This window comes from Globicephala melas, chromosome 5, assembly GCF_963455315.2.
Source record: "Globicephala melas chromosome 5, mGloMel1.2, whole genome shotgun sequence".
NCBI classification, from domain to species: Eukaryota; Metazoa; Chordata; class Mammalia; order Artiodactyla; family Delphinidae; genus Globicephala; species Globicephala melas.
In genome coordinates, this window is record NC_083318.1 from 134,262,085 (window position 1) to 134,279,202 (window position 17,118).

The window sequence follows — 17,118 nt, forward strand, 5'->3', positions numbered from 1 at the left end:
TTATTTGGGTTTGTTCTTGTAGGTCTTTTTCTTTTCTTGTGTTTCCCACCTAGAGAAGTTCTTTTAGCATTTGTTGTAAGGCTTGTTTGGTGAAACAAAACAAGCCTGCTGAAAGGGCAAGTGCTACAACCAAGTTTACTCTACCTAGCAAGGATCTCATTCAGATTCAACAGAGAAATCAAAAGCTTTACAGTTAAACAAGATCTAAGAGAATTCAGCCTATATCTTTTTGATTTAATGTTTCCGTGTTTCTGGATAAATACCTACAAGTGATATAGGTGTTTTATTCTTAATTTTTTGAGAAATCTCCATACTGTTTGGTACAGTATCTGTACCAATTTAAAACCCCACCAATAGTGTACAAGTGTTCCCATTTGAGAACAACATAGATGGATCTTGAGGGTATTATGTTATGTAAAAAAAGCAATACTGTATGATTTCACTCAGAGTGGAAACCAAAGCAAAACAAAACCAATGAACAAGCAAAATAAAACAAAACAAAACTCAGATAAAGAGAACAGATTAGTGGTTACCAGAGAGAAAGGGGTTTGGGGGTGAGTGAAATGGATGAAAGTGTTCAATGTTATGGTGATAGATGGCAACTATGCTTGTGATGATGATCACTGTGTAATGTATACAGATGTTGTACACCTGAAACTTATATAATAATAATTTAAAAATCTGCAATCTTATGTAACCTCAGTTGTCTGCCATTCTATTTAAAATTGCTTCAGTCCCCTTTCCAAGTTTATTTTTATCTGTTGGCTGTATCACCTCCCTCCCCCTCCCCCATTTTTTTATTGTGCCAAAATACACAAAACATAAAAATTACTACTTAACCATTTTGAAGTTTATAGTTTAGTGATAGCAAGTACATTCATATCATTTTGCAGTCAACACCACCATCCATCCTAATGGGTGTTTTTAACTACCATAAATTATGTGATGAATTTACCTGTTTGTTATTTTTTCTCTCTCTTAAAAGTTGAACTATGTGAGTGTAGGCTTCCTTTTCCCCTGGTTTATTCAATGTGCTATACACCGTGTCTAGACTGTGCCTGGCAGGTGTTAAGGAAATAACGGTTGAATGAATGAATGAGTTAATGAATGAGTGAGTGAGTGAATTGGGTTAGATTTTATTTTCTTATAGGTATCTTTGTTAACCACAGGAATATGATGGATTAACAAGTTAAAGATTTAGGAAAAGCAGAATACTATGCATAATTAATAGTTTGGTGTTTGGAAGGGAAGTAAACATTGAAACCTTTTACACTAGTAATTTTTTTTTTTTTTTTTTTTGCGGTACGTGGGCCTCTTATTGTTGTGGCCTCTCCCGTTGCGGAGCACAGGCTCCGGACGCGCAGGCTCAGCGGCCATGGCTCACGGGCCCAGCCGCTCCGTGGCATGTGGGATCTTCCCGGACTGGAGCACGAACCCATGTCCCCTGCATCGGCAGGCGGACTCCCAACCACTGCGCCACCAGGGAAGTCCTACACTAGTAATTTTTAACAAGAATTTGGTTATTAGAATGAAAGTTTTGTTACTTCAATTTACTATGTGAAGTTAAATAATTCACTTAATTATTTAATCAAATTTATTAGATTTGTAAGAGCTGTTTATGTAATCATGCAGGATCTATTTGAAGACAACTGATGTACTTGAGGAGATAAACTACATTAAACTTGTAAATGCAACTTGAAATGTTGAAGGTGTTTGTCTAAGCAGTTCCAAATATTATTCAAAGATCTCTTAAAAATGATTATTAAAATTTACTAGTCTTACAAGTGAATAATAAGATTATGAGGTGAAATTAATTGCTTAAGAAAGTATCAGGGTTTTAAAATTGTAAAGTTGACAGATTGAGTATACACAAGGTAAACTTCTGAAGTTTCTTTCCTATGTATAAAACTATCTGAGAGGACACCAAAAGAACTCACATCAACTGTACACATATAGTACTTTGAATGATGCTTTTCAAGCAAAAGTGTAACTTTTCACATTAAACTCTGTATGTTCAGGTAATATCTATTTGGAAGATTGCTTTTTTTTGGATAGGACCACGATCTGTTGTCATAAAAAGAGGACTCTTTATAATACTTCAATTTATCTGGTCTAGTTCAACAGTTCATCATATTGCTATTGAATACAATAAATCAAGGAAACCTGCTTCAAAATAAAAACTACCAAAATGTAAATAAACAGAAACCGTCAGCCACTCTAAATATCATTTAGCAAAATGCACATTCTTCTTTAATTATCCATTATTATTTTCATCACTTTTAAGAAAGTTTTGAAGAATAGGTAGAATGCAATGAATAAAAGAAAACATATTGCAATAGAAATAGTACCATGTTAATTAATGAATATTTTACCATGTTGAAAATATAGTTAGAATTTATTAAATGCTTCCCAAACTTCTACTTTTCCCAATTTACTCATATTTAGTGCATCTTTGCATTTTTCAATATGTAAACTACATGAAGGTAATAACTGCAATAGCTTATCATAATTCCAGAGAAAGAATAAATTATTGTGGAAATACTATAAACTGAGTCTGGCTCTGATTTAAGATATACAAACCTTTGGAAACTATTTTAAGGACTGAAGGCAAATAATTGCCTGAACCACAGGCAATCTAATTCTTTGCTAACCTGAGTTACTTGTATTACTTGTTTTCTTAATATTGTTCTTTTTACTATTTTTCTCCAGTTAAAAATTTCCAGAATTTCAGAGGTGATTGCTTTGCCCTACTTGATGTTGGTAAGAACACATGTACAATATTATGCTAAGTTTGAGGAGAACATTGAAAATCTAGAGAATGCCCCCTGTTTTCATGCATTCATTCACTCATGTGTATATCAAGCACTTATTGAACATTTACATGGTCCAGGAAGCATAAAAGGCACTAGTTAAGGTTGGGGAACGTCCTTCTTAGGAGTTTGAAATCTATTTAAGGCAACTTCGGAAAGCTTGCTCATTTTCCCCTGGGATGACCTCTAGAAGATATACCATCAACAAGGGTATTATCAAAGTTTGCATAATCGTGAAATGGAACAAACTACCTGCAGAACCTTCAAGAGAAAACTGTCACCTACAGAGCATGCCTAACCACACAATTCCCAGAGAGTTGTATTTAATGCCACAGACTAGCTTGCAGTTGCTATATGTCATTAAAAAAAAAAAAAAGACATATACTATTTCTGGACCAGACGTTATTTGATACTTTGCTATGAGACCAAATTTTTAGATCACTAAGATACAGACGCAAAAAATAAATGTTTTGACTCTTTATGGTCCTACTGGAAAAAAAAAAGTATTTTCAGTAATTCTAATCCTAAGAACAAGACATTCTGGACGAAAATAAAATGAAACGAAATAAAATCTATTTGAAGGCATAGGAAAGCTGCCAAATAGCAAATATTTGTGAGACCAAGATCCTGGAGAGAATTGAAGTTCAGAGAGGTGAGTCCAGTATTGTCAATTCCAAACGTAATTATGTGGGCTGCAAACTGAGACTTTGGTAGACCCATGAAGTTCTGGTAACAAAAAACTGGATTTTAGGGACTACAAAGTAGGAAGAAGCCTAGCAAATATTACAGATTTTCTGCTACTACCTTGGAGAGCTCCGCCCTAGGAATCAAGGGTGAATCAGAAATAAGGCTCAAATTAGAATCATTTCAACCCCTGATTAGATTAAGATGACCTGGGATTCCTAGCACTTTAGTAGAAGAAAATTAAATTCTCTCTGTGGGAAAATATCATCCAGAGATTCAAGTTATCTATACTTTTTCATAAAAATGTCTGACATTTAAAGAAAAATCACCCAGTATAACAGAATCAAAAGAGAACAAATGAATCAAAATATAGGTCAGAGAAAACATCCAAACTGAAGTATGAAAGACATAATGATAGAAAATACATAAAAGAGCACAAGAAACATGTAACGTGGTTAAAGGGTCTATCACATGTGAAATTGGAGTCCCAGAAAGAGAAGACAGAGGGCATTTAGACAGTAATAATATTTCAAAAGATAATGCCTGAGATTTTTTCCAAAACTGGTTCTCATGATGAAGAGCTGAGAAAAATCCCCTGTGGCTCAGACAGGGGCAAGGAAAGAGTAATCCTTGTGAAAAACACTGAGTGTGTTCTCCATAATAAAGACCTACTCTCTAGAGAAAAAAAATCTCAGCAGAGCTTTATCCCAAGTGGGGGAAGGGCACTTATTTCACTGTAGTCCCCTCTAGAATTTCTGTCTCACATACAGGGGGAAGTTCTTGGGACGGTTACCCTCCAAGAACACAGACCCACCTAAAGACTGAGATTTAATTTTAGGGTCATAGAATGCTTACCCTCCCTCACACCTTAGTACATACCATCAGGGGCTCCAATATAACAACAGTGGATTAGGCTGGAAGAGCTGTGAGACATAGACTCTCTCTAAGGAGGACCACTACTTAGGAAAGCCTGAAGTCAACAGGGGAGAAAGAAAAAAAAAAATAGAGGATTTTAGAGAAATTTGAAGTCTCTGGTACTTACAGCACTGACATAGACATTAAACACAAGTGAGTTCCTAGCCCGACTAATATAAAACCTCACCCTGAAGACTGTTTACCTGTCTTATTACCTGATACATCATGTCTGGCTTTTAATAAAAATATTACAAGGCATGCTAAGAAGCCGGAAAGACCAGTGTGAAGAGGCAACGCAAGCATCAGAACCAGGCTTAGATATGACACATATGTTGAAATTATGGGACAGGGAATTTAAAATACTATGCTGAATATGTTAAATGCTCTAATGGAAAAGGTAGACAACATGCAAGAACAGATGGATAATATAGAGATGGAAAATCTAAGAAAGAATCAAAAGGAAACTTTAGAAATAAAATACACTTAGAAATGAAGAATGCCTTTGATAAGCTCATCAGGAGACTGGATGTGGGATCAGTGAGCTTGAGATAGGTTCACAGAAAATTTCCCAACAAAATGCAAAGAAAAGGGTAAAAGGACAGAATAAAATATCAAAGAACTGTGGGACAATTTCAAAAGGTGTAACATATTGGCACACCAAACAAAGAAGAAAGAAAAAATGGAGCAGAAGAAATATTTAAAGTCATAATGACTAAGAACTTTCCAAAAGTACTGACAGATAGCAAATCACAGATCTAGAAAGCTCAGAGAATACTGACTGGGTATATTCACCCAAAGGGGGGCGTCTGACAATCCACTGAGTAGGAATAAATAAATCTTTAGAGCTTCCCTTTATATTTATTTTTTAATTGCAAGAATTTTGGGAAAAAATAAGCTTTATAAATATTGCCTATGGATTGACCCTGTTGTCCTCATTCTGTCTTTAGATTAGTACTGATTTCCCTGTAATAAGAGAGGCATGATTTTTTCAATTAATTAATTTTTATTGGCATATAGTTGCTTTACAATGTTGAGTTAGTTTCTGTTGTGCAGCAAAGTGAATCTGCTATATGTACACATATATCCCCTCTTTTTTGGATTTCCTTCCCATTTAGGTCACCACAGAGCATTGAGTAGTGTTCCCTGTGCTATACAGTAGAGTCTCATTAGTTATCTATTTTATACATAGTTGTGTATATACATCAATCCCAATCTCCCATTCACCCCCACCCCTTCCCCCTTGGTATCCATACATTTGTTCTCTGCGTCTGTGTCTCTATTTCTGCCTTGCATCCTAAGGGGAGGATGACGGTCCCCCAGGACAGGGGGCTTCATAGCAGAGTGCACCCTGTCCTTTACTTGAAGTATACAGTAACACATTGAATTTTAAGTGTGACTTAAGTGGATTTATGGCTTACATATGGTTTTACGATATGTGATATATGATAGATGGTTTTAACTAAAGTAGCTCTCGTAACATGTACAAGCAGCTTTAAAATATTATTCTAAGAAACCAGTGATACTAGTAAAGCAATTGTGATGCTAGTAAAGCAAGCAAGAAATAAGCAAGGATACTGGTAAAGCAGCAACGGCAGAGCTGAACCTCCTGTTTCTTAGTAAGAGCTCTTTTTATAGTTAACAGTACAGTATTATATAATTCAAAGCAGTTAAGAGACAAGATCTTAAATGTTTTCATCATAAAAAAGAAATGATAACTTTGTAAGATGACGGAGGTGTTAGCTAACCCATCATATTGCAATGTATAAAGGTACCAAATTGTTACCGAATCAGGTCCAGCTGCTCATCACTCAAAACATTAATACTTGGGCTTCCCTGGTGGCGCAGTGGTTAAGAGTCCGCCTGCCAATGCAGGGGACACGGGTTCGTGCCCTGGTCTGGGAAAATCCCACATGCCGCGGAGCGGCTGGGCCCGTGAGCCATGGCCGCTGAGCCTGCGCGTCTGGAGCCTGTGCTCCGCAGCGGGAGAGGCCACAACAGTGAGAGGCCCACGTACCGCAAAAAAAAAAAAAAAAAAAAATTAAGCCTCCCGAGGATCCAGAGGCTAAACCCTTGATTTCTTTTACTCCCTGGACTAAAGCTGAACTGTGAGCCATAGTCAAAACTTTTCCCAAAATAACCCAAGATCCTGCCAGAAATAGTGAGGAATTTAATATAGTCATTCAGACGTATCAACCTGGTTTCTCTTTCATCAGCTAGTTTATATGCTTGTTGGTGAAGGCCAGACCCGCATTGGATGAAAACCAGTAATTGGGAAAGTCCTGACAGGTCTCTAGAATTACACCTAGGAGACCATCCACTAACTTATTATATGATCGGGCTCAAGCAATTGCTAGGTGTGTTCATCAGGACATTTTTTCAAAGCTTGTTAACTGGAACAAAATTCAGGCTCGCACATAAAATCTGATGAACCTGTTCATGACTATTCTATGGACTTCAGATTATTTATTTATTTATTTGCGGTACGCGGGCCTCTCACTGTTATGGCCTCTCCCGTTGCAGAGCACAGGCTCCGGACGCACAGGCTCAGTGACCATGGCTCACGGGCCCAGCCGCTCCGCGGCATGTGGGATCTTCCCGGACTGGGGCACGAACCTGTGTCCCCTGCATTGGCAGGCAGACTCTCAACCACTGCTCCACCAGGGAAGCCCGACTTCAGATTATTATTTTTTTCTTTTTTTCTTTTTTTTTTTTTTGCAGTTTGGGGATGAATCTCTTCCAGTCCTAAGTGACACCAGAGCCACACACTTGGTGTTCAACCCCATTATTATAAAGCAGCCCCTGCCTCAGAATACTAAAACAGTTCAAATAGTGGGGATCTCTAATGAACCTCAAGAGGTTCCTGTCTCTGAACCTGTTCCCTTTTGTTTAGGCCCTTTGAGAGATACACACCCTTTTCCCCTTTGTTACTCTGACCCTATCTATTTATTAGGCTTCTTGGAAAACTATCATGCTGGAATGTCTTTCTCCCAAAAGGGGAAAATAATTCTAGAATTTGACAGTAGTTATCAAAGTAACCAGCCAAGTGAATTAAATGACCCTTTGACACCTTTTATTTGCTCCATCTCTGATGGTACTAGAGCTGATTCTGGAAACACTTATCATTTGTTCCTATTGAATCAGCTACTAACCTCCTTCTGGGGAAAATCTCCAACTGATGTTAGCAAAATTCACCGCACACCTCCCATCATGATTCAGATAGATACCTCAGGCCTACCTGGGGTGACATGCCAGCTGCCATCCAACCAGTGCTGTGATCTTGGGTATGTTTATTAACCTACCTAAGCCTGTTTCTTTGTGTGTGAAGAGAGGATAATAATACTTTGCAAAGATTAAATATGATGTTTATAAATAGATTAGCAAAGTGTTTGGTACCTGAGACGCAACAGGTTGCAAGGTATCTGGGGATGTATCTTCCTGTTCAAAATCAAATAGGGGAAAAAAGCAAGAACAAGGAAATAACTTTTTTACAATTTTATGATTCACATTTGCTTCATCTTAATTTGTGCTTAATACTTAATCCACAACACTTGGAATAATTGTGTTTTTATTATTTTTTTCCTAAAGTAAGAATGATGTTAAGATGTCGTGATCCTTTTATATAACCCGATAAGTTTTTTTGGCATTGTGAATAACTTCACTCCCTAATTTATCTGTGTGCAGTCAACATATTTAGGTATTAATCTTAATTATGTTTAATAATATAAAAAGCTAATCTATGTGTTGAGTGGTACAGCTCTACAGAAAAACAAAGACAAACAAACAAACCAAAAAAGAACAAAAATATTTCATCTGGACAGTAATGTCTTAAGGTTATACTGACAGTCCTTCTTATTTCTTAGAAATCCTGAAGTCTGATCTGGATGATATAAAGTCCCTAGAGGTTCTCTTTGTTGCAGTATGTGGATGATTTGCTTCTTTGCTCTCCTTCTTAAGCTTCTTCACAGGGAGACAGCATCCACTTCCTAGAGCTTTCAGGCTTACAGATACAAAAAGTCTCCAAAGAAAGATTGCAGTTTTCCCAAACTCAGATTTGGTACTTAGGGGATCTGATACCAGAACAAGATCCACATGACATCATGGTGTCCTCAGTTTCCAAAAACCCAAAACTAAACACCAACTGTAAGGTTTTCTCAGGATAGTTGGTTATTGCCAAAATTGGATTCCAAATTTCTTCCTTATGGCCAAGCCTTTACATGTTTTACTCAACAATAACAACGTTGACCCAATTTTATGGGAAGAACTTGACAACATAGGCTTCAAGACTTCAGATGAGAGTTGGATGAACCCACCTGCCCTTGGGCATCCCAATCATCAGATTTCCTTTCTCCATTTTGTGTATGAAAAGATTGGAACACCCTTGGGGTACTCACCCAAAAACATGGGGACCACCATCGACCCATAGGGTATTATAGCCTACAACTGGACCCTGTGGCATGGGGATACCCCCCCTTGTCATAAAGCCATTATGAAAACTGCCCTTTTGCTTAATATCTCCAAGAAAATCATGGGATTCCCTTTAACCATTTTTGTACCTCATGCAATAGAATCTCCCCTGAATTCTCATCGCACTCAACATTTCTCAGTCAGCAGCCTCAACTCCCATGAAGTTCTCTTTAACTGCCCCTCTCAGAACCGTTTTACATCGTAATAATCTTAACCTGGATACTCTTCTTCCCTCCATCACTGACAAAATCCCTCTCAACTGCTTAATGCTGACAGACCACTCCTGGCTCTTTGTAATGATCTACAGAAAACTCCTGTGGGTAACTCTGACCTCAAATGGTTCACTGATGGTTCTTATTTAAAAGGTGACAATAACAAATATTGTGCTATGTATGCTATTACAACTCCTTTTAACGTTATTGAGGCAATACCTTTACCTCTGGATACTTTGGCCTTATCACCTAAATTATACACTCTTACAGGGGCTTGTACTTTAGCCAAGGACAAACCTGCCAATATTTATAGTGATGGCAGATATGCTTTTGGAGTAGCTCATGATTTTGGAATGTTATGGAAGCAACGTGGCTTCCTTGCTTCCAGTGGAAATAAAATTTAAAATGGCCCCTACGTTCAGGAATTATTGGATGCAATAATTTTACGTGCCACTTTAGCTATTATTAAGATCTAAGAACATTCTAAACTTCACTGTCTGGTGGCTATGGGAAATTACTTTGCTGACATTTCCTCAAGGAATGCTGTCCTTAAAGGGACCAACCAGCAGCCAAGCCTCTGTCATGATTCAAAGGGATATTTCCCCAAATGAGAATTTTAAAAAACTGGCTAAAGAAGCCCAGCAATTGGCCTCAGAAAAGGAAAAACAGGACTGGAAATTCAACAATTGTTGGTTTGAGAAAAGAGAAAGCCCAAGTTTGGACCAAATAACAAGCCGGTTCTAGCAGACACTCTAAAATTTCTACTCCTCCCTACTGTACGTGCCTTAAGCCATCAGTCTACTGACAAAATGAGAGCCTTCATGAATCAGTGTCGGTGGGGAAACATTAACAAGGCTTCAAAGAGTGCCTACCTCCTTGTCTCACTATCCAAAGTACAACTCGGGGAAGCATGTTCATACTGCTCTGGGGGCATTTTAAATCACCTAATGGACAATCTGAGGTCTGGAAAATGGATTTCATATAACTTCCTCCTCTCACCGATATAAATATGTTTTAGTCATGGTGTGTGTGTTTTCACACTGCACTGAAGCCTTCCCTTGCAGACAGGCTACTGCCTCTTCTGCAGCTAAAATCCTTTTTAGCCCTACCTGAGGAACTCCTCTCAAACTTTATAGTGATGGAGGAACCCATTGTACCAGCCAGGTACTTTGACAAGTCTGTGCTCTTTGGCCAGCTTTGCAGCTCTTTCTTTAACTGCATTATCGGAAGACTCAACTGGCAAAATCTGTAGAGGTGCTAGAAATACCTTGGCCAAAAGCATTGCCCTTGGTCCTTTTTAATCTCAGATCCACCCTTTTTGGAACTCATAAACTCTCAGCTTTGAGGTTTGTCACAGATGCTCGATGCACTTGACTCCTGCTTCTTTTGACCCACAACGGATAAAAGGAGAGACACTCCGATATTACAAAGACCTAATTGCTTCTCTTAAAAATAACCATGTTTTGGTAGAGCAACCTTTTCACAGTGTGCCCTTGAGAGACACAGACCCTAAGTATCATGTTTTGTAAACTGGAGATTTTGTTTATTGGAAAAGACACCTCCCATAGAACTCTCTCCACCCTCACTGGAGACACCCCTATCTGGTACTGCTAACCAACTCTTGTGTCACCAAACTCCAAGGGATAGACTCTTGGATTCACATGACACCTAAAGAAAGCGCTGAACCTTGACTGGACCTGTGCATCATCTGGTGACCTGAAAGTAAAGATTTCCTGCAACTGAAGCAGATGACATCTGATGAGACAGCTTTCTCAAGATAGCCAGACCAAGGCTGTTGGAAGTTTGTCACCAGACCTTTGATGATGACTTAGCACTTCAGATGATCTCCAGTGCCTATGCTCTTGATAACATATGGACTTCTCCCTCCTACCCCTCCTTGTTACTTGAATGTGACCTTAACAGGTTTCCAATCTGTGCACTTTCCCTCCAATGTGAGACACTACACCCAGGAAAGGTCCTTTCTGACACTGAGGGACAAAAAGTCAGTGAACCTAGAAAAACTAACTCTTGATCAATGATGCTTAGAGAGAGATCTTGATAAAGAGGGGGAAATGTAAAAAATGTAATAAACAGAAAACTCAATTAAATAGAGTTGGGAGACCAGAAGGGGGATCTCTCACACCCTGTGACAACAGCAGAGCCCAGCAGGAAGAAGAAAGACTCCTCTTCTTTCTTGGCCAAGCCATGGATTCTTTGTGTATTACATCCCTCCCAACTTCCTTTTTCTCTCTAAAAAAGCAGTCTCCTTCCCTTGCCATGCATATGGTTTGCCATGATTACAGACCCAGAACTGCAATTCTCTGCTGATCCTGAATAAACCCATCTTTGCTGGAGAAATATCAGTTCATTTGTTTCAGATCAACATCAATATGAAGTTCTTCTACTTTCTTAGATTCTTAGATTCCTGGTTCTCTTTAAAAGTCCAGCTCAAATGTCATACTTGTTGAAAAGTCTTCCTTCACTCTCCCATCGCTTTCTCTCTCTTTCGTATTCCTTTGGTACATCCCTCTCCTGTAGTACATGCTTGTACTATAATACATTTCTCTACTAAAGTACTTATGGCTTGCATCCAACTTGTCTTTTTTACTAAACTGTTAGCTACTTAAGGGCAGGGACTGTGTTTTTCACCTTCCTGTATGCCCAGTTCATGATGCAGTGCATAGGCATGCTAGTAAGTAAATGATCACGGAGTGAACAACTAGGTATTTGAATTGTTCCCAAACCTATGCTTCTGGTCTTAGCCTTTCTATTCAACTCCATTCTCATATTTTCAAAGGGCTGCTGGCATTTTTCAATTGACTGTGTAGTTTTTCCTCAAACTCAACATCACAAACTCATTATGTTGTTCCAACTTCTCCATCTTTATCAGTAATACCAACTTCCTTCCAGTTTCCTTGTTAGACATTTTAGAGTACTTTGAGTCTTCTTCTGATGCTGAGGATTTCCTTTACTCTATTTCACTGACTCTAGCCTCTGTTCAGACTTTCATCACTCAATTCCTGGAAAAATACAAAACCTTTTTGGCTGGCTGGAGGGTATTCTGACTCAAATTTCTTTTCTTCTTAAATTAATATGCATATCTCTGCAAGATCATCACTGAAGTATCATTTTATTCATGTCCATGTGTGAAACTATTTATCAAATAGTTTTGTGAATGTGTATGACACATGCCATTCTCCTGCATAAAAACTTAATTAATGTTCACATGAACTAAATGAGATAGTATTTTTATATTTTATAGATAAGGAAAATGAAATTTAGGTATGTTAGACTCTCTGCCCAAAGTCAGTTACACCAACAAGGAAATGGTAGAGCTGAGATTTGAACACAGGTCTATTTAGCTGGGAACACTGAGCTCTGCTTAATCACTGCATTAGAGAATAGTATCTCGAGTTTAAATTCCTGCCTCTTTTTGGAAGGTCTCCATGATACAGCCAATCAATCTTATTTAACTTCCTTTCACATTTCAAATATCTTTCTCGTTATCTCCTGTGCGTTGACCTTTTCACTTCAATTAAATTGTAAGCTCCAGAGACTATGCATTATTCTTGTCTTAATTTCTATGAAGGTCTAGTACTGTAGAGGGCACACAGTAAAACTCCGTAAATAATTGATAACGTCTTTGGTACAGTTCTCGGCACATATGCATGCTTAATCAGTGGTCACGACGATTATTATTTATTATTACTCGAGGGGTGGATGCATCAAGTTTAAGTCCTAACAGAAAACCAGAAAATTCTGATCTCTACCTCAATCCTAAGAACTTCTTCCTTGCCTTCCTTATGACCCAGAATTATGGTTTCTCAGGCCAAGTTAGTCATTTTAATTACATCCCACCCTTTCTGCGAAGCGGTATCAACTATAACATCAACCAGCAGCAACACTTTTTCCACAATTAGTGCTCTCTTTAAATTGGGAGCGCTTTGGAGGAAAAAAAAATGGAAGAGTTGTAATCGTTTTGAGATGGATGGTCATCGTGCTTGCTGTCTATCCACGGCTGGAACTCCGTTTAACTTTAAGGAAGTCTACTAGAAGTGCCTGCTCAAGGATTCCTGGCTCAAGTTTCTGATGTGTACGGTCTCGGCCCATCAGGCATCTCCCTGTCCTGTCATCCCTCCTACCAGTCTCCGCCTCCGCGGAATTGTCCCAGATCCTGCAGCAGCTGCAGGAAAGTCTCTCCATCCCTCTTTGCGGAGTGAGACGCACTTCCCAAGACGCAGGAAATTCGGCGGCTTTCGGACCCCGCGGTCCAGGCTGCAAAGGCCAGCGGCCCGGCCCCGCCGGCCCCGGCCCGCCCCGCCCCAGAGAACGACGTCGCGTCTCTCTACGTCACGCGCTGCCGGAAGTGCAGCTGCGTGCACGGCGGGGGCACGTCTCCGGACGGTTCCGCGCGGTGTTCCGCGTGCAGCTCTCCGAGCACCGCGGGAAGCGGCCCAGCGCTTCGTTGTCGCCTCCGCCGCCGAGGTGGTGTATCTCCCCGCGCGGGCGCTCCGAGCGCGGCGCCATGGAGGTGGTGGAGGCCGCCGCCGCTCAGCTGCAAACTCTGAAATTCGGTGGCGCCGGCGTCGGGGTTGACCAAGGTCTGGCCGTGCCGGCTCCGGACCCCGCTCCGGTCGCAGCACCGGGGGCGGACGAGGGGGCCCCGGACCTTGCGGGGGAGCAGCCGCCTCAGCTCGCCCCGCCGTCGCTCCCGGAGCCGCATCCCGGAGGGAGCAGCCTGGAGACGTCGGACTCCGACTCGGACTCCGACTCGGACAGGTCGGGCGCCCGGCGGTCCGGGGCGCGGGGCCCGGGGCGGGCTCGGGGAGCGGGAGGGCCCGGGGAGCCGGGGCGCGTTCCTCGCCGCCCCCTGTGGATCGCGCTCGGGGCCTGAGCGTCGCCGTCAGAGCCCCTCGTCCCCGAAGTCTGGGGGTCTTGTGTACACCATATCGTTTTCAGCTAGAGTATAGGAAATCTGTGGATATAGGGTTGTTCCGTGACCAGTCGTGTGGCGTGTCCTTGGTGGTTATAGCTTATAGTTTGGGACAGAGCCGACTTTTCCCCATCCAGTTTAGTGTGTGCGCTTGTTTGTGGAGCCAGATAAATGGAGCATCAGGTGAAGGATTTTATGTGTTTACAAGTTGGGTCTCGGCAGTTTTGTTCGTAGAAGCTTTCTGGTGAGGAATTATTAATGAAATTAGCGAAATATTGTTATTTTAGTGTTACTGCAGGCTTCCGTAGGTTTTATGAGCCACCTCCCCCCTCTCTCGCGGTGTCTTTTAAATATGAAAGTTTTGTGGAGGGAGGGGACTTCGGCGTGACGTTACTACACCACGCTGCACATCGTCTACAAGTGTTTGACTGTGTCTTGTGCGACGCGGTTAACAAAATAGATACTACCCCTGCCCTGCATTCTGCTGAGAGGGACGAAAAATAAAAGTAAACATACCAATCAGCCAGTGAGTTGGTGACAATTACCACGAAGGAACAAGCTAGGCACTGAGAAAGTAATAGGAGAACCCAACCCTGTCGGACCCTCTGACCATGATAAAGTTTTAATTCTAATGGGTGGAGAAACTATTGAAGAATTTTTGAGCAGATAATTGACATGCTCAGGTTAACGTTCTGATGTTTTGCTCTGTGGATAAGGAATTGAACTGGGCTCAAGAGTGAAAGCAGAGTGGGCAGGGTTAGTGTGGAAGCAGTTGGAAAGATGTTCCGTTAGTCCACGATGTGACCATGTTTGGATTGAATATTTTGACATCTCCCTGATCAGGGTCGCTAGTAGATGTTGTAGTGACCGAGTCAGAGAGGCATCAGTTGGGTGGATGGTGGTGCTGTTTACTGGGATGGGGGCTGTAGACCAATAGGAGTATTAACTTCGGACAGTTAATTTGAGGTTTCCCTCACAACAAATTGGAGATGTCATGTAAGCAGTAGGATGATGAGTTTAGAGTTCAGAGGACAATTCTGGTATGGACATGTAAATTTGAACGTCAGATTACAGATAAAACTTACTTGAACTTTTTAATATGGATGTTTTCAAACTCATACAAAGTACAGAGAGTAATACAATGAGTGAACATATACTCATCACCAAACTTGACACTTTCCAATATTTTGCCAACTTTGTTTTATCTAACATTTCTAACATTTTTTTTTAACCTGGTAGTGTTAAAACAAATTTCAGACAGCATGCCACCTTACCTGTAAATTCTTTACTATTCATCTCTGATAAATACTTTTTACATAATCACCATGTCATTATAAATCATAGTAAAATGAACCCTAATTCCTTAATATCACCTAATACACACTCTGTATTCAGATTTTTCTAGCGGAATAGGAGTCACGTTTACCAGTTTTATCATTGACTGAGAATGCAATAGCTTGAAATGATTCCAAGGTTTCTACCTCTGGTGACTGGATTGAGGACTAAACAATGAAATAAAAGTAGAAGCTCGAAGACAGAAGCAGATTTAGTAAGGAGAATGCACTTTTTTCTTTTAACTTGTGAGTGTGAGACATGTATAGGTCATTCATACCACAGTTGCTGGTAAGCAACTAGAGATCAGGAGAGGAGCCTGGGGATATCAAGGCTGAAGATTTGGGAGTTATCTGCACATTGGTAATGATTGAGCTCATTGGATGAGGTTATCCATGGAAAGAGTACCAGAGAAAGAAGAGAACATGAGGATGGGACTCTTAGAAACAGTACATACAAGGAGCTGAAGTGGCTACCAGCAAACAATTTAAGAGGAGAGTTACTGGCACTGAGAATTGCTGTGGAAGTCAAGGGCTAAAGGAGATTTCAGAGAGTAGTGTTCAGCATGGTTAGTAACTTTGAGGAGTTTCCAAATTGAAGACTGAGAAGAAACTCTCTTGGCTTAGTTGTGATTTTGTCCTTGGTGACTAATAAGAGAGGTGCCTTTCCCAGAATTCTCTTCTGTCAGTGATTTGTCACATGCTTAATTATATTCAGACTGTGGCATGACATGTGAGGCAGTTGTAATAAGAGGGTTTGGGTTATAGCAGGGATTTTGTGATCAATGGATTAAAGACTGCTTTCCAAATACCATAGTCAGTTTCGAAATGCTAAGCTTTTGAACAGCAGCCATAAACATCTAGTAAGGTAGATATTTCCTAGTTGAATAATCGTATTTTGGTACCCTCATAATAATGCTTTTGTACTGTTTTCAATTTTTTCTTCTCTACAGTGAAACAGATTCCGATAGTTCAAGCTCCTCTTCTTCCTCATCCTCATCCTCATCGTCTTCGTCCCGTATATCCCTCCCTGCAGTGCTGTCAGATGGAGAAGATGATTTACAAGTTGAGAAGGAAAATAAGAATTTTCCTCTTAAAACAAAAGATGAGTTACTTCTAAGTGTAAGTACTTAGATTTGTTACTGAACTTAATTTGCATGTTCTAAAATATTTTATGGTACCAGTATTGATCTCATTTGGCCTATATCTGCTCTATAAATTTGAATACCTTTCTCAGCTTTTATTGGTCATACCTTTGCCATGCCTTGGCTTTCTTAAGTAAAAGAAAGTATTGATCTGAATAATTTCTCAGGTTGCTTCCAACGCTAACATTTGACAGTTGTGCTGGGCATCCAGTTTGGCTTGCTGCTTTTCATTTTTTATCTTCCCTAAAGAGTGTAAAGTTTTTTTTTTTGCTCTACAACTCAGGAAATTTTGCTAAGTAGCAATTGAAATTATTTTTTTAATCGACTGCATTTAGAGAAATAGTGAAATTAGGTCGGTTGCACTTCTGAGGATTTATATTTACTTCAAGTTTTTGCAGTGTTTTTATTATTACAGTTGGAAAAAACTTGTTTATTGTGGATTGGTATTGACATTTGATAGGTTTGATCTATAAATTTAACTCTTGTGTGCTTATTTCCTTCTAAGCTGTTACTAGGAGGTTGATGGTAGTCTGGTTGAATGAAACCTTATGATCCAAGAGGAAAGTCTTCTCAGAATTTCACAGGATATTGCCACATGTTTATTCTCCCCACTCCCACGTGTAC

General features: G+C 40.1%; 1 protein-coding gene across 1 annotated transcript in view; it reads left to right on the forward strand.

Annotated features, from left to right (window-relative positions):
- The first annotated feature begins 13,459 nt into the window (after positions 1-13,459).
- Positions 13,460-17,118, forward strand: part of NAF1 (nuclear assembly factor 1 ribonucleoprotein) — a 38,760-nt gene continuing 35,101 nt past the window's right edge. The window contains exons 1-2 of the mRNA XM_030865718.2: positions 13,460-13,864; positions 16,303-16,471. Of these exons, the coding sequence (XP_030721578.1) occupies positions 13,611-13,864; positions 16,303-16,471 (423 nt within the window). The 5' untranslated portion in view covers positions 13,460-13,610. The remainder of the gene's footprint in view (positions 13,865-16,302; positions 16,472-17,118) is intronic.